We start from the raw sequence: 21,307 nt of genomic DNA, 5'->3' as shown, positions 1-21,307 counted from the left end.
GTAATTAACTCATTTTTAATAACATTGCTGTGATAATGGTAATCCAGTCGATCGATATTGGTTGATCAAGACAGTGATCGAATGCATCATAGACACCGGCCTATGTGATAAGTTATTGCGTTTGTATCGTTTCAAATAATTACATCGACTCATATCTCTTCGTGGTCTCTCATGTACGTTGCCAGTCATAAAATTAACATGATTTGTAAACCACATTTCTCAATGTGGATACCAGACCAATGCGATGCACAGGAAAGACTATATTCATGCAAACGAACCGACAGTAAACCATGCAATAAGCCGATAACACCAAGACGAAAAGAAAAATGAGTGCATGGATGAAGACTCCGTGAACAAGCCATGCACTCATCTCGATCTAGGCAACGGTGAATGGTTGTCAGCCCTCTAAGCGAAACCCAGCTTGCTTGCACGTGCGAGAACCGCCCAACCATGCGTGTTTCCGTTGCATGGTGTATATAGCATAACACTAACAGAAGTCTGTGGCTACTGCTGCTTGGAAAATACAGATCGAGTTCGGCATTGCTTGTTGAAAAGTAAGGAAATACTCGTTAGCTTATTTGTTCCCTTCTTTGATGTATGTTGTTGGGTTTTTGTTTTTTTTTTTCTGAAGCCGTTGATTGTTCACCATGACCAGTGAATCGTGCGCAACAGTTTGTCGGAATTCGAGCTGAGACCCCCCTCCCCTAAACACACATACAAAAACATACACGCGTTCAAGACCCACGTGTTACACATTAGCTTACATGAGATCTGGGAGCTTTAATTTAGGAGAGCTCATGACGTGGGCTGTTTTGGACGCCATGAAAATGGAAAAGGCTACTATAACCCTAATTTAAGCCTAATCTTAAACATAGCTCTATTTCTAGCCCCTTTTTCCGGTTTGTGGAAAACTGTCATGGCATCCTGAGCAGTTCTCCTTAAAAAAGTTGTACCTAACTTTGAACTAGTGTAAACTCTCTACTGCCGGGATGCTGGATTGCCGCCACCACCAACAATAATAACCACAACACCACCAACAACAATTTTCTTAACTCTTGTGAATGGATTAGGAAACAGCGGACGGTATGGTCTGATGCTGCTTATCTGCCGCAGCCACCTCTGCCAGCGACCATTTCACAGACATGGACAGCTTCCTTCCTTTCGATTCGGATTTTGACCTTGACTGTGGCGACCTCTTTAACGGGCTTCCAGGTTCCCCCAGAAAGACAGCTTTCATAACTCAGGAACACTGCAACAGCACGACTCCCTACCCCAACGGCTTCATTGCCAGGGCTACAGCTTCATCGTTATTCGTTAGGAAAAATTCAGATGACGACAATGCAACGGAGGTAAGCATTTCAGGCGACGCTGAAAAAAAAAAATAAAAAAAATAAAGTAAAAGTAAATTGACCTGGTCCGCAATCACAGCATTATACCATTGCGTTACCAGCATGTTCTAGAGTAATGCTACTTTGTGTGATTTAATTTGAGAAAGTTCATGTAAACAAACAAGCCTCTTTTGCAAACGCAGCATTCTTGGTGATTAGTGCACACGACACATCCTTATCTTGCAAGCTTCAGAAAAGCTTTCTTCTTCGAGTATTTGTACAGAATAATTTGTGTTTGAAAACAAATTTGTAAAAAATGTGTACTGGATATGCAAATGCTGAGAGAGAGCGAGGGTGAACAAAAAACTGTATTTTTTTCAGGAATTCCTCATAAAAACACCAGTGGTGCGGACAACTACGTCTCTCTTGTTGCGTAGGGTGACAAGCGATGTTTCTTGCAGCTCTCCTTTCCTAGATATGCCTTTCTTTGCCAGCCCTGCATCTGCTACGAAACGTCGATTTGAGATGCTTTCAGAGGTAAATTGTTGCTGCAGATGTTGTGTTTCTCGCTCACGAACCTGAGTGAAAGTGATTACGTGGCTCTGCATTTCATTAACTTAGTAAGTCACATGACTAAAAAAATTCTGCTGCTCTTGCCAACTTCAGTTAATGATAACTAATTAATGACAATTAATCACCACGACGATGTGACGTCACGAAATTTCGCACCTGCGCATAGCTATGTGTACGCCGAGTTGTCACCAAGACCACTACATGCTTCAACATACAGAAGATGATTTACTATCGACTGCTTTTTAAAAGACGCAGTTGTTCGTCGCTGGAGTTGACATAAAAGTGACATCGTCGATTAATCTACGGACATCTTTCTGCAGAGCGTCTTCAATTACCTGTCCAGTGATTCCATGCGTTTTCTATATGTAGGACGTAAACCATTCCCATCAGTGATAATTTCAAAATCGCTTATAAAATTAACACTACATCGTATTCTGAAATTAAAAATTAAATTGCGACCATTTTATAGTCTTAATTTTATCATTTAATCTTAAATAACCGTAGGTATCCATTTCTTTCAGGCCGACAGGAAGCTGCAGAAGCTTACAGAAGCAGTGAGAGACAAGGACAGACTCTTGGTGTCTAGCAAGGTAGGCACGTTCTGTCAGCGTACTTGGATGGTCTTTTCCTTTCAGTTCTTTCTCCTCTTCCCCTTCTGTTCCAGTCTGTCTTTCTGTCTGCCTCTGTCAGTCTCTGTCAGCTTGACACCTGCCTGTCTGTCAAAACAATTAAAATCTGTCTCCCTGGTGCTCAGCGATTTCACTACAATGGTAGAATCTACTCATCCCCACCTACCCCACCTATGAATTTATTTTTATGTTGCACTTGACATATTTATAACCAGACCCTTCGGCAGCTACATTGTTGCCATTCCAGCTAGTGGATACATTGGGTGTGACCTGTGGGCATAATTTACGCCCAGCGCAGGGCGGGCATGATTGTTGTTGATATATCCCACCCGGTCAATGGCCTGTTGTGTTTCATGCCCTCTGGGGCCAGTTATAGACTCGCTTGGGATCCGGACATCCTGGTTGAAAAAAATATATATAGTTTCTTCGCCGTTGTCTCGTGTCAGGAACAATACTAGTTGAAGGTGTCCTTTTTACGGTCTGTGAGGGCCCTGCAATGGCGCCCGTGGACGAGCAATCATCCACGTGTGCCTCTTGCATATGTGTTTTGATATATATGGTGGCTGGCAATATGTGGGTCATCTACACTCAACGTGGGCAGTGTCTGTGTATGTTCTAGAAAGAGAGCGCGAGAGAGCATGCGAGAAAGAGGGGTAGTACTTACGTTAATATGTATGTGAAGGAAATTTACGGGGAAGTATAACTAACAGTGCGTTTGTCAAATAACTGGCGACCATTATCACGTCAAATTCCTCGTTTACTATCACTTGGTCAATAGCTGAATTATGTTATCTTCTTATTATCTTCCTTTCCAGGATATTAATCGTCAACAGCGCCCCAGGGAACAATAACCATCCTAACCATGATTTGCGATCCACTTTCTGTCAGTTTCTTTTCCTGCTAATCACTCTCTCCCCTCCCCGTCACACACCCACACCTCTCCTCCCTCTCACCTGCTAATAAAACCGACAGACGTGTGACTCGTTGCAACCTCACTGGAATCGAAACAGCTACTAAAATGTGCAGTAGCTTCTCTAATTTCTCTTGATTGATTTCCTTTAATTAAACGCATTCTCCGGAAAGTGAACACGAAAACGATAGCCTGTAGAACTGGGGTGGGGAACTTTTTTCCTTCCAAGGGCCATTTTAATATTTATAACATCATCCGAGGGACATTTCTATTTAAAAACTAAACCCTCTGTTTGGTCAAGCTGTAGTTTCGGCACAGTGTGTAAATACTTTTGCAACATGTACAATCTAACTTACCTGACACGACTGCCCTCTGAGTCATCACAATCCACCTTTTTCTAATTAAGGTGCGTGAAAACTTATGCTCTGCCACTGGGAAAGCATAGCAAACATCAGTTTATTTTATTGTAAGAGCGACTTGGTCGAAAGAAAACTACACGTATCAACAGCCAACATCAAACCAGATGTGATATACACTCGGCTCGGGGTGAATGTCACAAAGGTGATGCATAATTTTCCAATATTGTCCTTATAGGCCGCAGGCAGCTGACGATAAGCATACTTGTCTGTCCTGTCATGAACTCGTATGTGTCCTGTCTATTCACTAATGGACGTCTCTCGCTAGTCCTTCAAAGTTTACGTTGTTATTTACTTAATATACATTTATGTTGCTTAGAGATTTACTGAAATCTGCGATTGCCTTGGCGGGCGGATGAAATTATTTGACAGGCCGAATACGACCCGTAGGCTGGACGTTCTCCACGACGGGTGTAAAAGATTCAGACAGAAATAAAATAAAAAAAAAAAGAAAAAAAAAAAAAACCGCAGCCGACGATATTAAGATTTAATGAGGCGTCTTTGCTTGGTTCGTCTGGTTGTGGACCAGAAGAATACTAGATAGGGGCCTGCCCTGTCCACGTAGTGGAAATATATTCCATTTATTGAAGAGAAAGGTAAACATGGCGGAAGGAACCACTTAGACTGACTTCCCCTCTGGCATTATAGGCTATGGGGTTATTTATCAGTCTGCTAGTGGTTGTTTTTCTCCCAAGGATGGGAGTGAAGGAGGGTGTGTACATATTCTTAAACATAAGTTAGATAATATTTTCTTGTGATTGAGTACTTTTGAAAGTAATAAAGTTGTTTTCAAAGGAACCATGTTCCCCGGGCAGGCCAAATTCTCCAATGTTGATCAGCACAGAAGATGAGAATACTTTCTATTTTGGCAACTTTGAAAGCATTAATCAAGCCATATTGGCAAAAAAGGTACCGTTCATATTCTCATCAACAGATCATTGACAGAAAGCTTTTATCAGTAATAAGAAAAAAATACTTGTTTGTATGCACTCCTTGTTTGCATACTCTCCCCCACCCAACCTCTCTCTCTCTCTCACTTACTCACACACTCTTCCTTTTGCCTACAACGCTTAATAACTATTTTGCAAAATGAAGTAGCATAGAATCTGTTGCTCTTTAAAGCTGACAATACTGATTTTAAAAAAACCCAACTGGGACAGTATTTATGAAGCAAGGGCAAGTCATTACCCGTGGGGAAAAAAACGGTGAAAAAATGTCTTGTCTCCGTAGTTACAAAGTACTTTCCAGACTCCACGGATATCACTTTATTACTTTACCCCAATGCATCTTTTCCACCGATAAATAACCATGATCCCGAGGGTAGCAGCATCCGTGTAGTCTGGATGCCACTATGGATAAAAGACACTTGCCTCTGATTTACCCAGGACAACGTCTTACCTTCGCCTGTGCTTTCAACATATCAGGTTTCTGTGAACGTTAACAACCGGATAGCGCTTAGAGAAATCTGTGCTAAACGGCTAATCCCAGATCCCAATGTTTGTTATTCCTTAAATCAGTGTCCTTTCTGTCTTGCGCGGCCTGTCGGCATGTTAACTGTCCACAGAAAAACGCTCCAGGTGACCCTGAGCAACCTGCGTTCCCACTGCATGCTTGTCCGTGGTCAGCTGCCAATAAACAAGGAGACGCAGTGAAGATGGGCTGCTCCGTGTACGCGAGGATGGGGTCGACATTCCACAAGCTGCGGCTCCTGTCGGACGTGGAAGAATCCCAGGATGTTCTCGACGAGGCATCGGCGAGAAACTGCAAGCGTGCACGTCAGAGCTCGTGGAAAGATGCGACCGTCGCCCCGCACAAAGAGGAGACAAACCGTGAAGAGGAGAGAATCAAGAGCGCAGTGGAAATACTCAACTCCAGCTCCGTCATCGCAGATGGTTCAGCGGTAAATATTTACGGAGCAATCGCATTAACTGCACTCGCTCGGTTCGCTCCTTTTCACCCAGTCATCCCTTGAGAAGAAGTCGACGACGACGACGACGATGACGACGACGACGACGACGACGACGACAACGATATGTTGATTTGTATAGCACCTTTACCCACCGTTAAAGGCGGACTGAAAGAGCTTTGATGATGATGAATGATTATTGACGTTGACACATAAATAACATACAGATACTTCAACAGAAAGCAAAACATGAAGATTTCTAATCCTCTCAGATGCACTCGCATAATTACGCACGCACACACATCTGACTAGTAGATTGTCCCTGCAAATAGCTACATTTGTGTATAGAGTCTATACTTACACCTCGGGCTCATAGATGTGACAACTAAAGGATGGGAGAATCGTTCATGATATACAAAAGAAACGCGCACGCACGAGGATGGCGTGCTTTTTCTGCACATGCGCACATACCACAAATCAAGTTTAGCTAATCACAAATTTTGAGTATTAAGATCTTTGTTCAACAGCAAATGTCGTGTGTTTTTAAAGAAAAATTGAAATTATATCTACTTATGTCAGAAATGATTTCCTATTTTTTCACAGCCTTTCGCTTTACCATGTACTTCAGGAAACCACAATTCCCAAAAGTATATTACAGTGGACACGGTAAGTTGTTGGCTGCGTGGGTGCATGCGTGCATGCCTGAGCACTTCAAGAAAAGTTGATGCAAACGGTATAGTTTGTGGAAGTATCCTCTGTATTCTGTTCATTTTAGTTTAAGCACCAGACTTGAATTTACTCAGTAACATTGTGGCAAATAAGTAAATGTGAAATGTTAAGATAAAAGTTGGGAATTGTTTTCTTTCGTACATTAATTTGACAAAAACTTCCTCGACTGCGAAGAAACTTTTTGTGGTGGTGGTTTGGGAGAAGTAGCTTCATGATGACCACTGTTTATTATTCATCTCTCCCCCCCCCCTTGCTCTTCCCCTCATTCTGTGTTTAAAGAACTGAATGCATGAAACATGCATCATATTCTTCACCCCCACCCCAAGAGTATAAAAATAGCCTGTGAACATCATTGTAACCAGGTGCAGTGTCATAAGTATGTCTATTTTGACAGTTTGGTAGTACTCAAGGACGGTAAAACAGAGCACACCACTTCCTTCTGAAGTGTTTAACTGTGTTGTGTGGCCCTCAGACTAGCCCAGAAGGGAACGAACAAAGCTATTGTCTTTTACACTTTTCAAAATAAATGGAACATCACTTAGATATATGTTGTAAGTAATACAAATAAAATGAAAATTTTAAAGTGAAAATTAAAATTCTTTAATAAGAAAGTCAAAATACATTTAGAATATGGAAGAAATGCTTAATAAAAATTGACTTTGATCTTAAAATGTTACAATATTGCCTTGGCACATTTTTGTGTAATCATAGGAAACAATTTGGAGTGACTGTCAGGTGAAGAAGTCTTATGTTTTCCTGTTCTCAGCTTGCTCGTCTGATAAGAGGGGAGTTTGCCGACGTTGTTCATCATTATGTCACTATCGACTGCAGATACCCGTATGAGTACAACGGCGGTCATATCAGGGTTAGTGTTTTTGCAACAATTTCTAGCCTCTTCTCGTCGTAGATTTTTCTGTTTCTGTGTTTGAAACAAAATGTAAATCTTTCCTCTGTCAGCACGCAGGCATGCGCTCGCGCAACACACACCCACACACCCACAACGGCAACTGTCTATCCAACAAGCATACATACAAACACGCATGAACGCATATAGCTACCTACATAAATGGTTCAGTCGATAAGCTTTTCTTTAAACTGTACATGCTGACCCCAATAATAACCGATAAGATGGCACGAGACAGAACGAGAATGACATGGCAATGCCCGTGCATTACTGCCTCGTACATTTGTGAAGCTATATTATAGAAAACAAGTGATTAGCAAACTCGGCGAGTTTCAACGCATTAGCTTTAAGCCTGAACGCCATGTAGGTTATCTGCTTCATAGAGTGGACTTCATGTGGACAAATTACCAGGAAGCCATGGGGTGTCAGGACTTGTCAGGACGAGTATGGGGCCGATAGCACGATATGCAGCTAGCTGTCAACTAAATGGTTAATATTAGCATTTCAATTGGCTGCTACGACTGCTGCAGGTTAGGTTAGTTCAGTGGTTCTTAACCTTCTTTGAGGTACCGAACCCACAAGTTTCATATGCACATTCACCGAACCCTTCTTTAGTGTCATCACGAATTGCGGGTGTGTCTTGACCTCCGTGGCGGAGGCTCCGCCGAACCCCTGAGACCGACTCACCGAACCCCTAGGGTTCGATCGAACCCCGGTTAAGAACCACTGGGTTAGTTGTTTTACGCCTTGCCAGTCATTGAGGCTATACTATGACGGAGAAAGAAGAAAGGTCGATGCTAAGGTTAACTATCAATTCAGCTATAGCGGACTGTGCCCTTTGTCCTATCCACTTGATGCTGCAGCTGGATCGCTCACGTCTTGCAATCGGCTAAACTGCTAATATATATTTTTTTTTAAATCTTAGCTGAATGTTAGCAAAATAGTTGGAGCGGTGTACTGTGCATGTGGCCCCTAGTTTTCCTATCACAGAAAGATAGCTGTCTCACGTCAGATTGCGCTGATGCCTTCAGAAGCTGGAGTGCCACTCGAGAGTTCAAGAGCGAGACAAGGAAAACTATCATCTCTGATATCACACAGTGATGCTAACTGATACAGGGGTTGGAGGACATGTCATGTTCTTGGAACGCCCGATTTGGGGTTTTGTGCTTGCTGCAGGCTGATTTTATTTTCTAAATAGTTCTTCTCACAAGGAAGCAAAATACGATCAGGAAGCAGTCGAGAAATTTCTCCCTGTCGAGATTACAGCTACCCGAAAGACTGGCCACACCCAGTAAAAACTGATACACAGACTCACAAATCGGACGGTATCACATGGAGAACGTAAAGATTCGTGCAGAAGCAGTCTACCCGATAACTTTTTTTTTTTGGGACATCGGCCGAAGTAACATTGTACCTGCTTCTTTCAGCAGTACCAGGGAACGAATACTCTCACATTTCCTTCCTTCCCGCTTCCTCGAACGTGCTGCGCGTGACGTAACGTCAAGAGTGCGTGTGACACCGATCGATTATAAGCTTTAATTGTTACCATTTAATACGTCTTGATTGTAGAAAACAATCTGATATCTCCGTTGTGTGATGCAGTTTTTATAGTAGTGAAGCTCCTATTTGTATATGTTGCTGTTGGCCTGTTGTATTGTTTTTGTTTTAGATAGAAATGTGTACATTATTGCGTGTGCGTGCGCGCGCGTACGTACGAGTATGTTTTGTGACCGCAGGTGCGCACGTTTTTGTAGTCACGGGCTTGTTGCCAATTCGTCGTATTCGTACACATTCTTTATCAACTACCTCATGATCGACTCCACACCCATTAGCATGACTCAAGCTGCAATAGTGAGCAATCCGATAACAGCACTGGGTAAGGTAATCTTAAGTTCTCCCACCCTACCTGCTCCTTTTGAATCACTCCGTATCGCAATCTTCAACCACCCGGTGAGGTTATAGAGGCAGACTAACGCATCGGAGCTTGCAACAGTTAAAGGAAAAAAACTGATAGCAACAAAAAATCCTCACCATAACTGCTAAACACTTGACACGGATTCAGACATGCTTCTCTAAAGTAATTGCTAAATTGTTTAATCGAATTGTTTGGGACAGATTTAGACCTGTGCCTCACCATAAATAACTGGAAAACATCTGGGACGTATTCAGACGTGTCTCGCCATAAATAATTACTATACATTAGTGAAAGATGTAGACCTATCTGTGTTAAGAGCGCACCCCCCAAAAAAATTACATGTAACGCCTCACGATTCTAAAACTCACTCTACGATTGCCGGAGTTGCCCTTCCCTAATTTGTCAGGTCCCCATCCCTGCTACTTTTTCATCGCTAAATCTCTCTCTCTCTCCCCCCCCACCCCACCAAGTTTGCCTTTGCTACAAGTTTTCACCGTTCGAGGTACAAAAACGATCGCAGTTTTGGTTACCGAAAAATCCGGGTTTTTTTTTTTTTTTCAACACAAGGTCGTAAACACCATTCTATATTCGTAGCTGTGAGGCAAAAAAAAAAAAAAAAAAAAAAAAATCCATATATATCTGTAAGTAATTCCATATATCTGATGCTTGATCTTTAATGGAATAAAGGTATTCTTAATCAACACTTATTTTGTGCGCGGTCGGGTGCTAGATACAGTCAGTATACTAATCTGTATCCCCTATACACGTCCGTGGTCAGTACATTCTGAAACAGGATTGTTTGTAAACATGTACCTCCTGAACATACAGGGATATTTAACCAGATTTTTGGGAGTATTATCTTGCACTGTATTTTACGCAGTCATTAAACAAAATTTTTACAGACTTTTCAAGCATTCTCTAGGAATAGTCCTTCTCACCCCTCCCCTCGCCGATGCATAACATTTCCCTTCGCACCGAACAGAAAGAACTTTTTGTGGTGTAATGCTTTTGTTGTGCCCAGATGTTTAGTGGAAGAAATAATCTAGCAGGGTGGTTTTTTGTGCAAGAAGTGACTGACTTATCCACCCTGTAGATTGCTAGCTAAATGTCATGGTATGAGCTGATGTGAGCAGTCACGACCACGTACTCTCTTGACATAGGGCTTCTCTGTCCTGAAGGGCAACAGAACTGATTAGAAAACACCGCATGAAGGGGCTGAGGTGAATGCGGTGGGAGGTTTTTTTTTTTAAACGAAAAATCCAGAATCGATAGGGTCGTGTTTGCTCTGTTGAGTGTGGAATTTCTCTAGAGCATTTTTCTGTACTTCCTCTTTGTCAGATTTCCTTCGCTTTTTTTGTTTTTGTTGTTGAAATGATCGTGGACCTAGTGACATTTCAGTAACTTGGCCTAGGCCAGGATGTTATTCCCTAAAATCGGGGGAGCGGGGACGGGAAAGGCAGGGAACGCTGCACCATCGTTTTTACCTGGAAGTTTGCTCTCCATGTTGTCACACATGGTTCATTCTGTTAGGATCGAAGTCGTTATTATTTCAGTGAAGGGAGGAAAGGCACACACAAACGCGGACGCACGCACACAAGACTGTAACTGAAGATTACAAATTTAGATTGATGCCAGGATGAGAAATCAACATTCATACATTTTGTTTGTTTGTATTTTGTTTTGTTTTGTTTTTAATCAGGGTGCGACTAATCTATATTGTGCTGACAGCGTGGACGAGATCCTGAGCTGGAAAGTCCACCAGACAGAAAACTCCTTAGGGCGGACGGTTCTCATTTTCCACTGCGAGTTCTCTTCTCAGAGGGCACCAACTATGTAAGTGCATCGCACACCCACTATGTAAGTGCATCGCACACCCACTATGTAAGTGCATCGCACACCATTTTTACTGGGATCGTGTTGTGGATGTGGGTGGCATCCGTGTGTAGCCCTTTTCTCCTTTGTGTATGAGAGAGGAAAGGGATAGGTGAGATAGGTATTTAAGTTAACTTTCTATACCCTACGGTATTTTGGACTTTTTTGAAAACATAAAAGTGTCCTACTGGAACGTAGGAAAAACGAAGAGTATAAGGGAACGACAAGAACACAAAAGTTGTAAAAATAAATCTTTTGTTCTTAGGAAAAGCTGTTTACTAACACGTGGCTTGAACATGCGTTCTACGTAAAGTGGATAAGAAAGAGTTGGAGTCAAGTTTAAATCTTTGATTACATAACCTAGTCCCTTTCGTTTCTCTCTAGGATGAGGCTTCTGAGAAACGCCGACCGAAAGAGAAACTTACATTGCTATCCATGCCTCTGCTACCCAGAAATCTATCTTCTGTCCGGGGGATACAAAGTGTTTTTTGAGAAATGTCCGGTAAGTCTTTGAAGACTATATGTTCAATACTATATATATACATATATGGTAACTTTATAAGCCAGTAAATGAGGAATAACACCTGAACATAAACATGCTTAGACTAAAAGTTATTTCGTAAATGTATTATAGTACACTGTATCAGCATGTGATGTAATACCTGCATGATTTATATATGCATGTCGAATACTAAATCCTAGGTAATGTCAGCAAGATATTTATATATACACATTAATTGTTGTTCTGTTGTACAATTGTGTAATGCCCTCTATATCTGGGATTATCAACAGGAACTTTGCGAACCGAGCGCCTACACCCCGATGAACCACCCCGACTTCCAGGAGAACCTCAGACTTTGTCGTACCCGCGCAACGACGTGGCATGGCTCAGAAAAACTCTCCAAGCACAAAAACAGCCTCATTTTCTAGATCGCTTGTCAAAATGGTAAACTTGGTACTGACAACGATAAAGGGGTAGAGAGACAACTCCCCAGATACCCCAACAACACAAGAAGGACCAAGAAGGTGAAATCCGGAAGAACGCACGTCTGCTTATTGCAGTGACGAGCGTGGAGTTTACTGGGACATGGGCCATGCAAGTTTTTCTTCACGAGTTTCCTGTCACGGTGAACGTGAATATATCAGGTTGTGCCAGCTTCCGAAGAACATGGTTGTAACGGTGTATTTTTTAAAATGCTGTTACAGAGACTTTCCCAAAAGAGTCTTTTATTCTAATCGAGAAACTGTGATCTTCTGCCAGGGCAGGTGAGGAGACTCACAGAGCTACTTTCCCTGGTGGTAAGTGTGCTCGAATGTAAGGCAGAGGGTTGCGGGTTGAAACCTGTGTTTAGAAAACTTCCTCCTGCCTACCCAGCAAAAATGGATACTTGATGTGCTTGGGAAGGTACAGGGTTGGGCTTCGCCTTCCCCGATTCGTTGCCTAGACATGATGAGCCCTCTTCCGTTCACTGAACCACCAGTCGGAAGCTTCGCTTATTTTTTATAATGGCAGAAAGAGTTCTTAAAGAATGCATAACTTCTAGGAAATACCAGGACAGTAGTATTCCTTGGCAGACGAATAAGACTGAAACCTCAAGCCAACAATCTTTCAATAGTATGGAAAGATCGACCTTTCGTCCCACCTCAAATGTTGGCTTCATAGTACCTGAGAATTGTCATTGTCCAGGTTGGGGTACCAAACTTGCAGTGTTTTGTGCATGCTGACAGCTGCATGTCTTCAACAGCAATCTGTCGTTTTAAGGCAGCAGCAGATTGCAGGAGAAAGTTGAACAGTTTTAACAAATTACTGATCACGCAAACAGATATAACAATAACTACAGAACAGGGCAGGTGAGGTCGGAAAGCACCGCACGATTCTTCGTTTGTTGGCTCGATTGGTGGACAGCAAGTGCGCTTGTGCGTGTGCGATATCATCGCGTGCAAGTAAGTTTGAAGGTTTGGGGATTAAAAGTGGGAATGACAGACGGATAAAGGAAGAAGAGAGAGGGGACAAGGGTTGGGGGGGGTCTACGGACAGAAGATACACATTCTGCATTAGTTGTCTTAATGAAATTTTTATGGCTGATGAGTATGACAGTGAAGGAAGGATTCCACTTCAGGCATCAAAAATATGGAAACAATCATGCAAGCGTAGAAAATAAACAGGTACTAACTTACCGAGCACCTTTATTTTTGTTCTGCCGGTAACCAAAATTTTGTTTCCTTGGAAAAACAAAATTTCAGATGACTAAGAAGAAAAAAAAAATCTCTTCAGCTTACAACACATCCCCATAAATCCTTTACATGGACATTCCCAACACAATTTTGTGCACGAACATAATAAAATGTGATCTTATCCTCATTCTAGAATCAGGTTCCTGAGTTCAGCTCTTGTGTTTTGCATGCTGTTTTTTTTTTTTTTGACATGTTTTGCTGTGATATAGCCTTGATTGGTTGTTTGATGAAAAAAAAACCAACTTTCCACTCTCTGGGAACAATAAATGAACCATCCACTCGCACAAACATAAATCCACAAATATCGTAAACTGACAAAGATTTAATACTATAGACTATGAAATACAGCTTTTTATGACAACCATATATAAGAAATGATCAAAACAACAAGTGCATATATTCAACTTTAAATTTTTTTTATAAGTATATACAAAGCGTGTATATATATATACAAACAAAATAATTTCATAAAATTTTGTTGACCACAAAATTTCTCTGAACTTTTCTCAATCACAAAACCGTTTCTTGACTAAACAGGAGAAGTGATGACTAGGGAAAAAAGTCCCAAAATGGGGGAATGATATGTTTATCAAGGTGTTGATATGTTCACAAAGGCCTGCCAGCAAAATGGCATAACACAAAAATACAAAAAAACGCATATCCAACCACAGTTTATTTTTCACAACGGGGAATGTTTCAAATAATGTTATTTGGTTAAAAATTAGCAGTCAAAGACTGACCATTGTCCTGCTGCATGATGCCTCAACATATAGACATCAAAAAAAATCATTGACCAGAGTTCGGAAAGTTGATGACTGGCAGATACAAACCAAAGACAAGGCATTATAGACATGTCACACCTCTAACACTGGGCCCGTAAAGTATTCCCATTTTAAGTGCTATTTACTCCATGACTTATCTGTCAGCCATATGAATGTGAAAAAGGATTCAGAAAACAGTCATAATTGGACTTACTTTATTTATAATCTTTAAATTGCAGACGAAGCTTACTTCACCCCAGATTTCATAAGAATACTTTTAGAGACATTGTCCTTGCACTTTGCATCAACTTTAGGAAGCACGTTTGCTCAGCATAAAGTTGTCTTTATATCACTGGCATAAAAGCACTTGTCATACCACAACAGGTGCCCAAAAAATAACCACCAACACAAAAAAATGGAGAATGTATTTAAATGAGGAAAAAAGGCTATGTTAACTTAAACTTTCATTTATGCTTGTTTACATTTATAATAACAGTTTTAATGGAATGAATTCTTGTAGATACTAAATACCGACTGCTTATGTATGAAATAATGCACTAATTATAAGCAAAACATAGTGAATACCAATACTGTGTTTAAACAAGTGTGCATAAAGTGCTGAAAAAAAATAATAAACAAACACATTATCAATACTGGAGTATAGTAACATAATGTGAACAGAACATAAACATGACACAGTCATATTCTGCAATATTCTTTTGTTTGCAGCACTTGTCATTTTTAATGTCTTTTATGAAATATTTTTTAATTAAATGATCACTTTTCAAAGGCAAAATAATTTTACATGTTAAAATAAAAAAATAAAAACAGCAAATGATGCAGTGTATTTCACATTTAGGCATCAAAACTAGAAAAGTCACTATGAGCATAAAGTGTTGTGTGTTAAGTGAGCTCTAAGTGAAATGTTCCTGTCAAATTCCAATGAGACTGCTGGATTTCATCAAAAGAGATCTTCCTTTGTGATATTCAATAAAATAACTGAGACATTGTGTGGATTTTTTTTACAGAAAAATGTTTACACAGAATAATGGTTGCCTGTCAAGTGTATTCTGCTATAAACTTGTGTGTGGTTGCCATAAAAAATATGTTAAATTCTGTAAATGCCAACAAGTGGGACAAAACAATACAAAAAGGCAAGATTTCGATGCAAATGACTGGAGGATAAAAATAACACATCCATAAAATTAGGACTGATTAAAAAAGCTTACTCTGACAACACAAAAATCAGTATGCATGCATAAAATCACAGCTGTGGTTAAGGAAATATAATAAACTTAATTCTACAAAGCTGATAGAATCAAGTACCTTATAAGATCTCTCATAAGCTTTAATGCTAACTCAAGAACTACTGACAATTTTCCACAATAAACTACAATGCATTTGTTACCTTGTCAAGCATTATAACCTATACTTTTAAAGCACTTGCACACAAATTAATAATTAACTTACTGAACATTCATAAATATGCTTAATACAAAATCATGCCATTGTCAACCTCCTTCTCACCAGAGTGTGAGTAGCTACATGAGAGGGTTTGTCCTCCAAGAAACAGCAGCAGGCAGTTGATGAGAAATGCACCGGCTGACCCCAAGATTAAGTAGAAGGAAAAGTCTAACATGATATGTCCCTCAGATCGCCAGCCTTGAATGTAGTCGTCATACATCATGAAGTTTTTTGACAATTGCGTGCCGTAGAGTCCACCATACAATGCCAAGACAAGAGCTGTAAAAAGCACTGCAAGGGAAGATACAGTATTTAATTTGATAACTTTGTTTACAAATTACATCTGGAACTGTGACCATGTCGTTGACTATACAATTTCAAAAACATCACTGTGGCTGCTGGCATGAAACAACACTATCAGGTTACAAACCCCTTAAATTCAGATATTACTTGGCACTATCCAGCCCCCCCCTTTTTTCTATTGTGCTTTTAGGAAGACAACTGTTATAATCAAGAGTATCAAAGAAAGGTTTCCCCTGCTGACCATCACCATCAACACACAAACAAGCATAATCTGAGATAATGTATGAGTCCTGCTGACTGACAACAACACAGTCTTCATGAAAACCCATTTGTAACTCATCCACTCTTTTGGTCCCAGTTTGTCTTCATCATGCAAAACTAATTTTATGCAATAAATTAATGAAGTAGTTTTTCTTTGCAATGGAAAAATTATTATTTTCTTCCATTCTCAAGATGTACTTCTACAAATATTACCCTGCACAGAAATAAATCAGCACCACAAATCAACATAATGTCATGAATTCGAGCTATTATTAATAACTATTATAATCATCATTCTTTATAAAATGTAATCAAAACTATGCATCAGCAATACTCACCAGATAAACCATTCCACAAGTAAAGGCCAAGAGGTCCTGTAATAGTCTCGATGGGACGGCCAAACACATTAAACACCGAGAAACCAATATTCACTAATCCCATGACAATGGCAAGGGACAGCATAACAAGGACAGCTACCCACAGTGGAAAACTAAATAATCCATATTGTATGGCCTCATCTGTAAATAAATAAAAAGATTTATTTCAAATAAATATTTGACACAAGCCTAAGTAGCATCTAGATTAAGCTTCTTAAACTAAAATAGCCTTGTAAAAGTAAAAAGTAAAATGCACATCAAGATCCAAGCTTAAAGATGCTAACACTCTGTTATAAATTCTCTACACATTTATTTTTGCCTATTTAAAAAATATTATAAGTTCCGTGTTCCTAAAAAAGTACAGGACACTTTGTTTTAAGTACAAATACCAAATGTACACAGAATACATGCATACAGACCAAAACACATTAGCATATTAACACACACAAATTACAACATTTAAACATTAACAGCCATGCACAAAGGACCCATGTAAACGAAGTGTGCCACCTTAATATCAGGATCAAAGTACAGCAGTAAGCGACCAGGCAAGGTGGTAAAGTTAAGCTTTAAGCTACCCTTTAACCAATTTCAAGGAATAACCATTTCTCAGCTGGGCAGGCAGTACATTACAGATGGCTGATGTGGCAAAAGCAAATGAAAACTGACCAAATACATTCAGGTTCTCTGAGGACTGTCAGACACTTTTCACTGGATAATTGAAGACAGTAACAGGGTGGTACGAAGTAAAAGTGGCAGAAAGGTATTAAAAAAAAAAAAAGCAACCAAACTTTCTATAAGCAAAGGTGGCAATCTTGAACTAAACACAAAAATGAAAAAGTAGCCAATTTAGTTCCTTCAGCAAAGGTGTTACAGGCTACCACTGTGACCACTGCAGAGACAGCTATGGTAGCAATACTTTGAAAAAAAGGTGTGAATGAATACTTATGAACTTGTGGAATCAAGAGGGATGCAAACAGAAATAACTGATATGTTCACAAACAGAGAATGGTATTTAACACAGTATCTGAAGGCCTAGTGCATACAAAGTCTGCCATCCAAACCAATTCATGACAATGAACCACAGTTGTGTCATATAAGCATTAATTTGCTACAGTTCATACAGGACAGAACGTCACTAACACAAGAAAGGGACACTCTCTCTAAGTGTCATCAGCAATTTGGTAATAACATTAAGAATGCTCATGAGCAGGAATCACATAAGACAGGGGTGAACATATAATGTGAACACCACAGGACACAGTACACAGTAAGCACTGTTAAGATCCTCCACAAAATGAAGACATAATGCTGATCATAATAATAGACTGTCCAAGACCCATTTATATGAACAGAAGAGGTCAAAAGTTGTGTCACAATGAAAAGCCACTTAGAGCACAAAATATAGCTATCTCATATTGCAGTTTTGATAGAAGGTAGATTAAAATATATCAAAAAAGACAATTCTGTGAAAAAAGATTTGTAACTTGGCTACAATAATTTTCTTTAAAATTATTGCAACAAAACGGAGGTTTGAGATGTAACAACAAAAGAAATTTGTTACTTCACTGTTTAGGCAACCAAATCTCTGTATGATAGGCCAAATATGTTTGCTTTAACCTTAAATCTCCAAGATTCCATAAATATTCCAGTTGTTGAAAACAAATTACTATCTGAAAAATATATATTTCTAAAACCCTGGCACTTTTGCTTATTACATAAATCACTTTTCAAATTAAACTTAATTCTTATTTACATGCAGAAAAAATAACATTAGCTGCAAAAACTGTGGCTGCCATCTTGATTTTTTTTAAAGCTTTAGTGTGGTTCTGATACTACCACTACGCGTAATCAAGTACATTTATGTGGATCTGGGTGATGTATATAAAAAGAAATTGAAGAAGAATGCCAGGAAAACTGTAAATTAAAGTATTTTCTTGCTGTATATATATATATAAGATTTTTAAAAAAAACATAATACAGCTTTGAGCCATTTTATGAAAGAAATATTAGTCAGTGCCAAAGAGTGAAAGAGTATACTTTAAATTTAAGAGTTTTGATCAAGCAACCTACAAAACCTTCCTTGAGTTAATGACACTATTCATACCATTGTTTCAGACTTCACATAACAGAAAATTTAATACGAATTCTAAAAACATTTTTCACTTACATTATTATCATAATTAAAGGTATGAAAAGTCAACGAAAAATCTTCCAGCAGTGTAATATAGCTTCTAAATATAACGATAAAATATTTGAGCAATACTATGCAAGTTATGTATTGAGCTGAAGCTATTCTGATCACAAAATACATTTCTAATTTAGGTTCCAGGAAAGCATTTGTAATAGTTATGAATAAAATGCTCAGCAGAAGACTCACTTGCATGTATATGTTTTGCACTAAATTAAGATCTTGGGATTTCAGTTTCAGGAAAACATGACTGTCATGTTTAATTCCTGTGTCATGGAGCCAGGCAACTCAGAACACAAAATCAATATGCCTCTGGAGAATCCCTCCTTCACCTTTAACCCATAAACATCTCTCTTCTCTATTGTCGGATCATAAGCAAGGGCTTCTAAGGCCCTGAAACAACTCTGGATGTTGACATAATGAGTATAAACAGCTACAAATTCCGAATTGATCAAGCAAATGTTGGTTCTGTACTATTTTTGCATGACAAAAAACTTAAAAAAAACATCAATTAAACTTAAAAAAAAATTAAGCTTGAATATGCGTGCACATGCATGCAGTCAATGACAGTATCAACTAGACAGTAAATTTAATGACTAGGAATTATTCAACATTGTTTGATGTAATGATACCAAGTTTTTTTCTTATGACATATAAAGAATGTAGCATAATTTGGTTATTTTCTCTCTTGAGGACTATGGAAACAATATATCTGACCAGGCCAGACTTGCTGATTGAGGAAACAGCACACTTCTTGCTCAGTTTGTATTCAGCAATAAATCAGCTAAACAAATATCAATTCCAACAGAACTAACAGCAATCATGTTGTCAGCCTGATCTATATATATATGTCTTCCCAACACTGTAAGACTAGCTAGCCCTCCTAATCTTTTGCTGGTAGCAAGGTTGGAGGGGGAGGGGGGGGAATTGGTATTTTTACATCAATCCATCTACTAAGGATATATCACGGCAAAGGAGCCAGCCCTGTAAGCAGATGCCATATGCAGAGAAAGAACAGTGTGTATGAGACAAAAAACAGGGACAGATTTTTCATTTGGTTATAAGTACTTTAAATGTCACACTTTAGTCAGTTCAATTTAGACTTACTCTTGTTGGTTTTTCAAAAATATTAAAAAAAATTTCTTGCTTTTGATGTCTTGAATTAAAATAAGGTGTCTTCAGCATTCAAACACAATACCCACAGAATTCATATTCATGTGCATTTGAAGTCTTCTCTCCAAGTTCACTTGATCTCAAACCAAAATCTTAATATTATTAGTATGTAACCAAAACCAGTACCAAGTGATACACAGATTCTCTAATCTTATACACTTAGGGATTTCCTAATCCCTAACCACTAACAATATACACACCCCAAGCAAACATATCAAAATGGCAAAATGTAAACTTACAAGTGGAGTTACTGGAACCCGAACGATTTTGATACTGTGTAAGCAGAAGACTCAACTTCTCTGAGGGAGAAGCCTTATGTTGAGGGTCAGAGCGCATGAAGATGAAGGCACAAAATCCTTCCTTTGGATCACAGGCAACTGAAATGTTTAAAAAAAAACTGTTTACTAATTATGAACATGTCTTTATAAACTTGTTAATCTTTATTCTTATTGATCAGTTCATTCTTAATACAATATCCCAGTTAAATAAGCTCTTTATTTTCGATTAAATCAAATCTAAAATAATAATCTTTATTGTCTACTTCTGTTCACAACAGAGATACAAATTTTACTTTGTTGGGACCTCTCACATGTAATAAACATGCCGTCACACCCCACACACCTGCACAGTTACTTACACTTATACTTACCCCCAGCCTCCATTAACTATTTAATAATTATTATTCATCAAATGACTAACAGATGCTTTAATAAACAATAAAACATTTGTGGTAATTTTGTAACTTTGTAAAATTTAAAAAAAAATTGGTGTTATCGGGTACTGAAGAGATATAATTTGATCATATATTTAATAACGCACCACTAAAATACAAGACCAAGAATGTCACTTACTGTTTAGAGGATAGTTCCTCTGACCACTCCCATAATCTAACGTTTGCTCGCCATTGAATAATCCAAAGCTACTATTTCCTTTGCCTATTGTCGGTCGCGACAGATTACTTGTTATGGCAAGTACATTACAGAATGGAGTAGCCTGCACCCAATTGTCTGTTGCGAACGCTGCTACAAGAAGACCGACGCCGGACACAGCAAAAAAAACCGTCACGCCAATAAATCGTTTCTTTTTTTGCATCATAATGAAATTCTCACTGATATTTTCAGAAGTAATGATACAAAGAATATCCCATTGGTATGATCCGCAAGTAAACTTGGCTCGGTCGATCTTTGGTCTTTAATAGACCGCACAACCACCTGTCTCATTCGGGTGGGTCTACTTGACTAGATAGTCAACAAGACATAGCCGCAGTTAGTACTTGAATATTTTAATTTTTAATTTCAATTACAATAAAAAGAGTTTGCTGACTTATTTCTTATTTCTTATTGAGAGAAGTTATTTCTAA

General features: G+C 39.1%; 2 protein-coding genes across 3 annotated transcripts; one reads left to right on the top strand and one right to left on the bottom strand.

The window, feature by feature from the left end:
- The first annotated feature begins 658 nt into the window (after positions 1–658).
- LOC112563784 (M-phase inducer phosphatase 1-like) lies at positions 659–13,868 on the top strand. 2 transcript variants are annotated; one of them, XM_025238112.1, is made up of 10 exons: positions 659–1,349; positions 1,710–1,865; positions 2,423–2,491; positions 4,652–4,765; positions 5,421–5,756; positions 6,366–6,428; positions 7,258–7,356; positions 11,010–11,143; positions 11,567–11,684; positions 11,975–13,868. In XM_025238112.1, exons 1-10 carry the CDS (start codon positions 1,143–1,145, stop codon positions 12,110–12,112), a joined length of 1,434 nt encoding a protein of 477 aa, XP_025093897.1. In that variant the 5' UTR covers positions 659–1,142; the 3' UTR covers positions 12,113–13,868. The 2 variants fall into 2 exon arrangements, with proteins under 2 accessions (XP_025093897.1, XP_025093898.1); XM_025238113.1 differs by lacking the exon at positions 4,652–4,765.
- Positions 13,725–21,183, bottom strand: LOC112563786 (clarin-1-like). The gene is made up of 4 exons (XM_025238116.1): positions 20,799–21,183; positions 20,187–20,324; positions 16,545–16,724; positions 13,725–15,933 (listed from the first exon to the last, which is right to left on the bottom strand). Exons 1-4 carry the CDS (start codon positions 21,040–21,042, stop codon positions 15,668–15,670), a joined length of 828 nt encoding a protein of 275 aa, XP_025093901.1. The 5' UTR covers positions 21,043–21,183; the 3' UTR covers positions 13,725–15,667.
- Positions 21,184–21,307: the final 124 nt, after the last annotated feature.

Source organism: Pomacea canaliculata, linkage group LG5 (assembly GCF_003073045.1).
Source record: "Pomacea canaliculata isolate SZHN2017 linkage group LG5, ASM307304v1, whole genome shotgun sequence".
NCBI lineage: Eukaryota > Metazoa > Mollusca > Gastropoda > Architaenioglossa > Ampullariidae > Pomacea > Pomacea canaliculata.
The sequence above is the reverse complement of the archived record's forward strand: the minus strand, read 5'-3'. Positions and strand labels throughout refer to the sequence as shown.

Excerpts from the sequence above, each read along its gene's own strand:
- LOC112563784 (XM_025238112.1), top strand. The coding sequence starts at position 1,143 with ATGGACAGCTTCCTTCCTTTCGATTCGGATTTTGACCTTGACTGTGGC. Across the intron at positions 1,866-2,422 it reads GATTTGAGATGCTTTCAGAG|GCCGACAGGAAGCTGCAGAA; the intron begins GTAAATTGTTGC and ends CATTTCTTTCAG. Across the intron at positions 11,144-11,566 it reads TCTCAGAGGGCACCAACTAT|GATGAGGCTTCTGAGAAACG; the intron begins GTAAGTGCATCG and ends GTTTCTCTCTAG.
- LOC112563786 (XM_025238116.1), bottom strand. The coding sequence starts at position 21,042 with ATGATGCAAAAAAAGAAACGATTTATTGGCGTGACGGTTTTTTTTGCT. Across the intron at positions 20,325-20,798 it reads GAGGAACTATCCTCTAAACA|TTGCCTGTGATCCAAAGGAA; the intron begins GTAAGTGACATT and ends TAAACATTTCAG. Across the intron at positions 16,725-20,186 it reads GGGTTCCAGTAACTCCACTT|ATGAGGCCATACAATATGGA; the intron begins GTAAGTTTACAT and ends ATTTATTTACAG.